This window comes from Somniosus microcephalus, chromosome 19 (genome assembly GCF_052327205.1).
Source record: "Somniosus microcephalus isolate GS21.2 chromosome 19, FLI_Smic_1.0, whole genome shotgun sequence".
NCBI classification, from domain to species: Eukaryota; Metazoa; Chordata; class Chondrichthyes; order Squaliformes; family Somniosidae; genus Somniosus; species Somniosus microcephalus.
Genome location: NC_141005.1, coordinates 12,741,594 through 12,752,942, shown reverse-complemented (window position 1 = coordinate 12,752,942; position 11,349 = coordinate 12,741,594). Strand labels below are relative to the sequence as shown.

Sequence of the window (11,349 nt, the reverse complement as noted above, 5' to 3'; positions counted from 1 at the left end):
GCCTCATGAGTTTGGGACAGTTATGAATTGGAGGTGGTGTACAAAATGGCTAACTTGCTGCAATGCAAGCTGACTTCCATAGTTCACGTTGACATTCAGTAGATGAATGGTTCCTCTGGAAAGGTTAACAAGTTGTAGACTTGAAGAGTGATGAAGGTTTTTGCGTTCCAAGAAATAGGAGTGCATCAGGGTAGGTTTCAGTTACTTTAAGTTACAAAATCTTCCTGCATGGTTCACAACTTTGCTTCTTTGATTTTTTTTTTTTTTTTTCCCTGTGATTGAATCTGTGCTTTCACTCTAGGTCTCCAGTTTCACCTCTGAATTTTCTTGCAGGTTGATGAATTAATGGAAAAGGTGACCATCTGCTTTTTCTCTAACATAGTTTGACTCCCTCAATAAATTGTAGCTGCTAAGGGTTGTTTTTGCTCCTGTGTAGAGGGAGACGCTTAACCTGACCTGCCTTGTAATTCTAGTGTAGCTGTCAGCTAATCCTTAAACATAATGGGCATCTCGATTTACTAGCCATTTTGCAGAACTCCAATTAACCGCTTGCTGTCTTTTCTAGCTGCAAAATGTTGTGCTTTTCTACTGCCCCTGAGGCTCTTGTTTAACCAACATGTTTCACAATCCTGTCCCTTTTCCCTGCCGTCATTCTCCTTCCTTTCTAAGATGTGTTTGCATCTGATGTGGCTCTTTGAGCACGCTGGCCACCTCTTGGTTAAAACCCTGCTGGGTGTTTTCACCACTTGCTAACCAGGTGTTCACTCACTTTTGGACCTTGGGCATGGTACAGTCCATCGTCCTATGGGAATGAGTTGAGGTGACAAACTAAACACTTGTATTTTCATTAGACAGCACATTAAAAAAAAATTCCAATCTTCTCATTCAGATATTAATGGGCAATATGAATTTTTAAGCTTAGTCCACAAATACTCATTAGTTTTGTGAAAAGTGAAATTGGTATACATTCTCTTTGGAGATTCTAAAATAGTAATTGTCCAACCAGGGTCAGAAATGATGTCCCTGCAGTGGTGCATTGCAGCTTTTTGTAAAGGGGGAAATCATTTGAGTTGCTGCTTTAGTTATCTTGCTATTTGCACAGTTTTTAAACTACTAGTGATGCATCCAGATTTTTTTTCTCCCTCCCCCCCCCCCCCCCCCCCCCCCCCAAAAAAAACTTATCAACTGCTCAACAGTTAATGAAAGCCAAAGCAATATCGTAACAGCTGACTGGCATTTGATACAATAGACTGCTGATAATGCATAGAAATGGGTTTCATTTACTGGCTCTGCTAAACTTGTGTAGTCTACCTGCAGAAACACCTTGCCAATAACTTGCTGCATTGCTAATACTGCATCTGATGATCCTATTGAATGGCAGAGCAGGCCCGAGGGGCCGTATGACCTACTCCTGCTCCTACTTATGTTGTGCTCAGCACTACAGAAACCTGGCCCAGTCGAGTGAGATCGGGCTTGTTTATATTGGACTGTAAATTTGAGCATCTGATCATTGCTGTCCTTACTCCTTGCTCCTTCACTCCTTTTTCCCCCCCCCCCCCCCATATGTTTGCTACAACAAGTACACTTGATTGTTATGTTGTTGTGGACTGCTTTGGGATACTGGCTACTGTCATCTATTGGTGGAAGCTGACCCTGCTCCAGAAATGCCTATTTTGGAATGCTCCTGGTATCTCAAGGCTGCAGTAAATGTACTGTTGTGTAGGGTGCTAAATTTTACAAAGAAAAGTCTATGTTTCTGTCCTCTGGCTGATTTTCAATTGATCTTAGCCAGGGCAGCAGTAGAGAGGCCAAAATTGGCCTCTGCTGTGTCGGCCAAAAATAGCTAGGGTCCCTAGAAACATAGAAGATAGGAGCAGGCCATTCGGCCCCTCGAGCCTGCTCCGCCATTCAATGTGATCATGGCTGATCATCCAAATTCAGTACCCTGTCCCTGCTTTCTCCCCATATCCCTTTAGCCTCAAGAAATATATCTAACTCCTTCTTGAATATATTTAATGAATTGGCCTCAACTGCCTTGTGTGGTAGAGAATTCCACAGGTTCACCACTCTCTGGGTGAAGAAATTCCTCCTCATCCCTGTCCTAAATGGCTTACCCCTTATCTTTAGACTGTGACCCCTGGTTCTGGACTCCCCCGCCATCGGGAACATCCTCCCTGCATCTAGTCTGTCCAGTCCTGTTAGAATTTTAAGTTTCAATGAGATCCCCTCTCGTTCTTCTAAACTCCAGCGAGTATAAGCCTAATCGACCCAATCTCCTCATATGTCATTCCTGCCATCCCGGGTATCAGTCTGGTGAATCTTCGCTGCACTCCCTCCATGGTAAGAACATCTTCCTCAGATGAGGTGACCAAAACTGCACACAATACTCAAGGTGTGGTCTCACCAAGGCCCTGTACAACTGCGGCAAGACATCCTTGTTCTTGTAATCGAACCCTCTCGCTATGAAGGCCAACATACCATTTGCCGCCTTAATCGCCTGCTGCACCTGCATGCTTACCTTCAGCGACTGGTGCACAAGGACACCCAGGTCTCGTTGCACTTCCCCTTCTCCCAATCTATTGCCATTCAGATAATCTACCTTCCTGTTTTTGCCACCAAAGTGGATAACCTCGCATTATCCACATTATGGGCAGAAGCATGGCAGATGCAGTAATCACCCAACCTGTCCAAATCATCCTGGAGTTTCTCAGCATCCTCCTCACAGCATACATGCCCACCCAGCTTTGTGTCGTCTGCAAGCTTTGTGTATATATAATCAATACCACTTGGAAAAAGAGCTGTTTATTCCAACTCTTTGCTTCCTGTCTGCCAACCAGTTCTTTATCGAAGTCAGTACCTTGCCCCCAATTCCATGTGCCTTAACTTTACACACTAATCTCTTATGCAGGACCTTATCAAAAGCCTTCTGAAAGTCCAAATACACCACACCCACTAGTTCTCCCTTATCTATCCTGTTTCTGATCCCTCCCCAGTAGAAGAGGGATGTGGGTACAGAGTAGGTCTGACTGAGATGAGCCTGGTTTTTAAATTCATGCTTTCTAGGCTTGCACTCTGTCTTCACTTGGGTGAGGTAATACAGGCTGCTGTTTATGTAGAACTGTATCCTGTCACCAAGTTACCTCTCGAAGGGAGAAAATTGGAAAAACAATGCCATATTCCTTATTATCCAAACTGTTCACCGCATTCTGCAAAACTTACTTCAAGCCATTTGCAATCTTGATTTTAATGTGCTTTAACATTTATAATCTCTTGCATTAAGATTAAAATGCATAACTTTTTAAGCACTTAATGCCATAGTATCTCCGTGTCTGGTCACTTGCACAGTCTTTCCATGTTGGATGAATTGAGCCTAAATGTATTGTGTAGATTTAAGCAGGTAACCAATTTACTGTAGACAAAGTTCCTCCTAATAGCATGCCTTTTTGTGGCTCATTATGTAGATACTCAAACCTGGGTAAGTATCCTGGCTGTGAACTGTACTTTGGGATGTTTCTTTGCGCAATAAGTTTTTAATGGAGGATTGTGACTGTTTGTTTAGTGAGTGGCTTGTTATATTGCCTTAACTTGCAGATGAACTTGTAAAGTCTTCATCTTTTTATCTTTAAATCGTAGGTGGATAAACTTGATGCTTCAGATACCTTGAGGAAAGATGAAGATCAAGTGACTGAACCAGCTCCACTAGTATTTGGTAGGTTTGCTTAGTTTAGCTGCAATGGCTCTGGTTCAAATCCTGCTATGAGATTGAATCCAGTAAATCTGGTAACTCACTGGGCTAGTTATGAAATTTGCCAGATTTGGGTTTTTACAACACTGGTTCACTAATGTCCTACATGCACCTCCTTGTCCCACTGTAGTTTGCTCGACACACCCTAGCAAGTTACACCATTGTAAAAACATCCATTACTGTTTGCATTGGATCAGGACCAGACACAGTGAAATACTGGAAATGTGAAATAAAAACAGGAAATGCTGGAAATACTCTGCAGCGTCTGTGAAGAGAGAAACAGTTAACGTTTCAGGTCGATCAGAACTGATGAAAGGTCATCGACCTGGAATGTTAACTTTTTTTTTCTCTCCCACAGATGCTGCCTGACCTGAGTATTTCCAGCATTTTTTGTTTTTTTTTGTTTAGGAAGTCCAAAGCCAGTTGATTCTGCAGAGTCTTCCTTGCCTACATCTGTGGACTGATGCCTAAGTTTGACAGCTCAGCAGTCATACTGAGTCATATCCATCCCAGATTCTTCATCTCCCATCCCTGGGTCATGCCCCATCAACAGGATCGATCGACCAGTGGTGGAGCACAATGATGGGCAGTTAGGTGGGTTTAGCCCTCGACTCTTCGGGTCCAGAGTCAGTTTGAAGTTTCATGGCTTCAAGTCCAAACAAGGGCAAGGTAAACCTCCTGATTACCACCTACTTCCTCCTTACTACCCTTCAACTGGCATTGATATTCCTATGTTGAACACCACCTTGGAGGAAGCACTAGGAAATCAGTAGCACAGGATGTATTCTAGGTGAGGGACATACTTCAATGTTTACCATGAAGTATGTCCTGGTAGTATCACTAACTGAGCTGAAGGACATAACTGCCAGAGTGGGCCTGTGCCAGCTAGTGAGTGCATCATACCAGGGAATAACCCACTTCTCTCTCATTGACATCCAACCAATGCTGTAGTGGACATACAATCAGTCGTGTTTCCACAATAGGGGTGCCTTCCATCGTGTAGTGTGACACTACTGTGCAATGTGGGCCAACTAAGATGTAGTGCCCAAACTGGGCACTCATAAGGTTCTGAAGGCCATCAACAGGATTGCATAATGCCATAATCTGTAGCTTATTGTCTGATGTAACCTTAACTTTTTTAATCTGGAGACCAATCCTGGTTCAATGTTAGTGTAGGTATACCTGGAGCAGCACAAAGCATACCTTCACTAGATTAATGTGCATCATTCAGAATTACAATACAGGATTAGCTGCATGCTAAGGCTCAAAAGCAGCAGCCTATAGACAGGGCTAAGCAGTGCTATCACCAACAGATCTGAACAAAAATATGCTAATGTTTATGTGGAATGTCAACAAGTGCCCCCTGGTGGAACTCCGATTCTGCTGCCCGAAGCAGTTCTCTGCACATCTCTGGTTATACATAGAAAGATCCACTTGCTGCTGTTAAATTTGGAATTTGCACACGCAGGTGATTTGTGTTTTATCCACATGCAATTTCAATAAATGGGTGTATTTGTACTCCTAGGTATCTTGACAGTGCCACTTTCAGTATCTTTCTATCACATCGCATTTAACTGATTCCTTTTATCCAAAATGTAATGCCTTATTTCTTGGTATTAAATGGCATCTGCCAATCTGTGCCCTCCTGAAGACTTGTACAATTCTTCTTGGTATTTTACAAATCACTTTTTTTGTTGCCAGCAAATTGCTGGCTTGTTTCCCTATGCCCAGGTGCAGGTTTAGTGCCCAGCACCACCCTCTTTTCCCCTGCCCATCGACTAACTTTCTATCCATGCTGCTAAGTTTGTCTTGTACCCTATACCTAAACTTGTGTAATGACCACCCTCTGATGCCTTGCCAAATGCCTTCTGCCAATCATATACACCAAATCTATTATTCATCTACACAGTCAAGCGTCTCTTCAAAAGGGGTTTTTAATTTGTCAAACTTGTCAGACGTGGCTTGTATTTAAATCCATGCTGGCTGGCTCTAATTATGTCGTCTCTCAACACCCACTAATTTGATCTCAAATTATGGGTTGAGTTATCTAACTAACCAACGTTCAACTAATTGCTCTGTTGTTTACCCCGTTTATTATTCTCTTCCCCTAAATAGTTGCATATGTTGTAATTCACACTGAACAACCTGCTGCAGAGGCCAATTCAGAAATGTAGTCTACATGCATACATGTGCTCCTGCATCTGCAGCATCAGGCTGTGCCATTCTTGTGTTGGGCTATAAAGTACTGAAAACTTCCATCTTCATAGAATGAATAGTAACACTTGCTGTAACTGAAACCTGTGCAGTTTTGATATTTCCCTTTTTCAGACCACTCCCTGATGACTACCAGCAAGTATGGTCTGAGCGACTGACTTTCCAAGTTCCCAAATTCAGTTTTTTAGTTGACCCAAAGCAGAGTAGGGACTTGGGAGTTGAGCTCCATGTCTCTCGGACAGAGGGGGAGGGAAGTGGATTTGGGCTTTCTGTAATTTTTCTTCAATAATCTTTGCTCGAAACTGCTTAAGTTGTGGATTTTGGGTGAAGAAAAGTCCCATGGGACCCTGGGTCTGTGTTCCAGTATAAGCCCTTGAATGGGGTGGAGGGGGGGGGGGAAAAACAATTGAACTGCTTGTTTTACACATTCAAGACACTAATGAGACTTTTTTTTATAAACCAGATTTGCTTGGGGATTTTCATTATTGTGTACTGAAGTCTCAATGGACAGTAGAATAATTGCAGCAGACTTTTAAAATTTGCCCTGTTCAACCACTGGCAGATATATATGATGCGACCATTGTGTAGTGAAATTTGGTAACAGGTTTTTGTGTTCTGATTTTTATAGGTCAGCAGTTGATGTTGACGGCAGGCCCCAACGCAGTCCCCCCTCAGCCTGGTTATGCTTATGGTTATCCAGCTGGCTACACTCAGCCTGCTTATGGCTTCAACATGTAGACGTCTCCATTTGTCGGCTTCACCATTTGCTACTCCAAATCTTCATGAAAATGTACGACCTCCATAAGAGCACAGATTTATGCCTGAACACTTCCTCTGCCGCATGAAGATTTATAAAGGACTCCTGTTACTGTTATTTATTACATATTGTTACATTTCAACATTAAAGTGTAGCTTTTTTAAATTGTATTTAGAAAATACAACCTGATGAGAGGCACTGATAGAAATGAGATTAAGGCAAGTATTAACTAGTTTACTGAATCTAGTAATAACTACTTCCAGTAGATCAGCTACTTTTCTTTGTTGATTTAAGCTGGTGGCTTAGTGCAATGTGAACTGTATTCCCCAGGTACAGCTCACCCTTATGGTGATGAGAAATAGCGGTACACAAGGCAGCGTTTAAATATTCCCATGCAGTTTAAGCTTGAGAGGAGTTTTTGTTGCCAGTGTCTGCATGAATTGCCAAAATACTTGATGTGATGCTAAAGGTGAGGTTGGAAGACGATTGCAAACTTTTTTTGCATTCTTTATTGGTACAGCACTGGATTCACGTTTGGCCTCCTCGAGCAATAGGGTCCTGGTCTCTACGGATGGAGCACTATCTGTTCTGCATCAGTTGGGTCCGCCATGCCAAAAAGATGTGTGTGTGCGCCACTGTTAAATTTGACATTAGGCATAAAATATTAAATTTATGGTAAGGAGCCTTGTTGCAAATCATGAATATTAGGTTCACTAAAGATAATCCCAAGTATCAATCAACAATGTTTGGTTGAAGTCTTTTTTTGGTCTTTAGCAAGGCACAGCTCTGGCAAATAGTCTTTTATTGAACAGCAGTTTAGTTGGGAACCATGTGATAAGAACAAGAATTGGATTCTGCCCAGTAATGAAATGCTGTTTATAGCGGTGACTGCATTTAATAAGGGGAAATTGTGCTGTTTATTAAAGCTTCAACATCAAAGGTATTGTGAATATTTACTTTGCGCAACTGTACAAACTTATTGGTCAGCAAGTTAAGAAATGGATGTGTATTTGACTTCCCCCTTACCCCCCCCACTCCCTCCTGTTGCCCTCATGTCATGCCATCTGAGGGATCAATAAAGTTTACACACTTCTCATTATGCTGCTGTACGTTCACTAATTCATTGCCTCAAATGTATTTACTTCATCTTCAGAAATGTTAACTTGCATTCAAGGCAGTTGAGCAGTTAATTATTGCTAATTATGTATGGTTCATTTAGAGAAGCTTTAACCATAATGCATGGTGATGTACTTGGTGCTGATGGTAATGAGGTGGCCTGCCTTATTGGTTTTAATCTGCTTCCAAAAGATCCAGGTTAAAATGCTGTTTAAAACCAGACCATTTTAGTCTGCAATCGTGACCTGCCTCTAAGTAAAGTCATTCTTTTTCATAAACCTTGTTCACATGCAAAACTAAAAGGCAAGCTGAAAACTTGGTCATTTTTACTGAGATTGAAGTGGTTGAAATGCCAGAACGTGCATGTGCTGGGAATTGGAACCTGCTGGGTCAGCATGCAGTAGAAGTTGAATATTGGGCACTAGCAAGGCAGGCAGTGCGACTGCAGTGTTCCAGAAAGGGAAAGTGTCCAAGAAATGCCCTGATTCAGCTGAAGCACGTGACCTTGACTGCGGCAACTTCTCGATCAGTTAGGTATTCTAGCTTAGACGTAAAGTTATGACAATCGGAAGATAATTGGTGGGGGGAGAGGAAGGGAGAATATAAACTTCCCATCAGTTCCCACTAACTACAGACTAGCGAAATGGAACCTAGCTTTAGTGATTTCAAGGCTGTGGTTCTAATTGTGTCCTGGGAGATTCACAAGTAGCTGTGCTTTTTTATTTTCTTGATGGCTGGTGTGCAGCTGCTAGCTATTGGTACGCTGACATTTCTGCATCTGTATCCTTGGTAAACGTGGCACTGGCTGAAGAATAGCCGCATTTGTGACAACACTGAAGCATCTGCATATTTTTATATACTATTGTAGAAACACACTGGTTCACAGTGAGCCTTCCTTTGCAACAGTCAATTAGAAATTGAAGATGGAACTAAATTAATATCTGCTTCAATAAGACCAATCCGCTTGCTCTGGCCCAAAGGTGGTCCATACTGGGGTTTGGTTCTAGAGACACCAGCAACACTACCTTATTCAAATGATTATATTCTAGAGGTGCTAGCTAATTAGGGGGATTTCAATGTCTAGCATACACTAACTGTTGGATTTACTAGCTGTGATGAGCAGGAACCCTAATTTTTCCCTCCACCTTTCAAAAGTTGGCCACTTGAGATCACCTGTGAGCCCCTCACTAACCTGGCTGAAATCAGCACATCGTAGGGATTAAGCATTGAGCCTTCCTGGTTTGAGTGGAGTGCTTACCACTGAATTGTTACTGAGCACCATATGGAAACCTACCCACTTAACTTTGCTTATTCTTGGTGTTCGGGCCAGTAAACCCACCAGCTTGATGCAGGAAACTTTCTGGACTTTTAACCTCTGGTTAAACGAAAGCTCTATCTACCGGCAAAATTCAGGAGCTGTTTTCTAAGTGTTTTTTACTTCTCGTTGCTTTTTTTTCCCCCAGTCAGGCTCTGCAAGGTCTGTAGCTAAACAACAGCTTCAGCTAGAGACGCTTGCAGCTGCCTGTTTTGAAGCTGTTGCTAAGCAACAGGGTTTGTTGATTCACACGGCGCTGAAAAGCTCTTTCAACATTAGCGCTGGTTTATACGGCAGTTTTGATCTAACCGCACCAGCTCCGTCCCGTCAGTGCCGGATACCAGAAAGTTTCCTGTAATGGGCCTGGTGGTGGGAATAGAAACTGCCATAGTTAACTCAAACTGTCTACAGTGAGAGTTTACAATGAACCGTTTCCTTAGAATGAATGACCATATGAAAGATATTTAGGGTAAGAATTGGGAGCAGGAATAGGCCAGGTGTCCCCTTGAACCTGCTCAGCCATTCACTAAGATCATAGCTGATTCTGTACCCCAACTCCACTTTCCTGCCTCCTCTCTCTCTCTCTCTCTCTCTCTCTCTCTCTCTCTCTCTCTCTCTCTCTCTCTCTCTCTCTCTCTCTCACACTCACACACACACACACACACACACACACACACACACACACACACACCCCCCCCCCCCCCCCCAAAAATCCCTTGATTTCCCTAGAGTCCAAAAATCAACCTATATCTTTCCCTCTGAGGCATAGCATTCCAAAGATTCACAACCCTGAGTGAAGAAATTCCTTCTCATCTCAGTCTTAAACAGCCGGCCCCTTAGCCTGAGACTGCCCCCTAGTTCTAGACTCTCTAGCTAGGGGGAAACAACCCCTCGGCATCTACCCTGTCAATCCTGCTCCAATCTTTTGTTTCAATAAGATCACACCTCATTCTTCTAAACTTGAGTGTATAGGCCCATTTACTTTTGTAATTTGTGTAAATGCCAATTAACATACAAACCTCTTTAAAAACAACAGGCAGGAAAAGACCATCTGGTCCGTCAGTCCTGCCCACCACCCCCCCCCCCCCCCCCCCCCCCACAGTTGTGCTGTGCAAAGCATCACGATTTGACTCCCACTCACCGGCAACTATGTAATCTCTAGGGAGGCTTAAAAACCCATGACCAATTAAGGGAAAATCTGAAATTCCTCCTTTGGGCAGATCAAACTAGTCCAGGCCATGTTTCTATTGCCTGGTATTTCAACTTGACATGATCTCTGCCCCAGCTAGGAACTAGTCCAGCTCTTTTTTTAAGCTTTGCAGAGTCTGATGGTATAAGTTGGTTAAGAACCTGGAAAGTAATTGTTAATTGAGGTGTTAAATCTTAAGGTTCATTGCATGAAGACCCTTAACCAACATGAAACTTGTAATGCTTTCTTTTACCAGCATTACACCGAGTATTCTGTTTGCTGTGTCAAAGATTGGAATTAATGAATGGATCAAAGCTTTAGTCAGTGGGGCATATGCCCATTAAGTCAGCACGGCAGGAAATCTGATAACTGTTTGATGCCTTCTCCCACCCAACACAATGTAGTAAATACCTCAATCAGTTTTGTGGTAGTTCAAAGTGCTTTGACGGTTCAGAGCTAGTTTTGGTAGATAACATTCACACTTTGCCCAAAACAGTTAACAATTTAGTCATTTTCAATTTACCGCTCCATTCACACTCTGACCTCACCGTCCTCAGCCTCTTGCATTGTTCCACGGAAGCTCCACGTAAGCTCGAGGAACAGCACCTCCTCCTCCGATTAGGCACTTTACAGCCTTCTGGACTCTCGAGTTCAACAATTTCAGATCATAACCTCGGCCCCTATCGTATTTTTATATATTTATCCACCCCTTTGGTTTGTTCCTTTTTTTTCCTCTCCCACATGGCAGCTGTCTCTCATTCTGCCAGTGTATTTCACACTTCATCTAGAGCTATCCTTTGTCTCTTTACCTGTCGTATTACCATCTCGTCTCGCCTTGAATATCTCTTAATGTCTCTTCACCTCTCAGACCTTCCCTTTTGTTCTTTCATCCCCTCCCCCATTTCCCAGCCCTCAAACTTACTTTTTAATCTTTCATTTCCTGCTCTTTTTTTCTCTTCTGACTAAGGGTTTCAACCCGAAACGTTAACTCTTTCTCTCTCCGCGGCTGTTGC

At 42.8% G+C, this 11,349-nt stretch overlaps 2 protein-coding genes across 4 annotated transcripts in view; one reads left to right on the top strand and one right to left on the bottom strand.

The window, feature by feature from the left end:
- cltcl1 (clathrin, heavy chain-like 1) overlaps positions 1 to 7,815 on the top strand; it is a 77,851-nt gene extending 70,036 nt beyond the window's left edge. Inside the window, exons 31-33 of one of the 3 annotated variants that reach the window (XM_086011984.1) lie at positions 334 to 354; positions 3,634 to 3,709; positions 6,588 to 7,815. In XM_086011984.1, coding sequence (XP_085868110.1) covers positions 334 to 354; positions 3,634 to 3,709; positions 6,588 to 6,697 — 207 coding nt within the window. In that variant the 3' untranslated portion in view covers positions 6,698 to 7,815. Of the gene's footprint in view, positions 1 to 301; positions 355 to 3,633; positions 3,710 to 6,587 lie in introns of those variants that run through there. The other 2 variants (XM_086011986.1, XM_086011987.1) reach the window with 2 other exon arrangements.
- The window catches only part of txnrd2.2 (thioredoxin reductase 2, tandem duplicate 2), a 393,467-nt gene that overhangs the window by 288,077 nt on the left and 94,041 nt on the right, over positions 1 to 11,349 (bottom strand). The gene's annotated exons all lie outside the window — the stretch shown is intronic.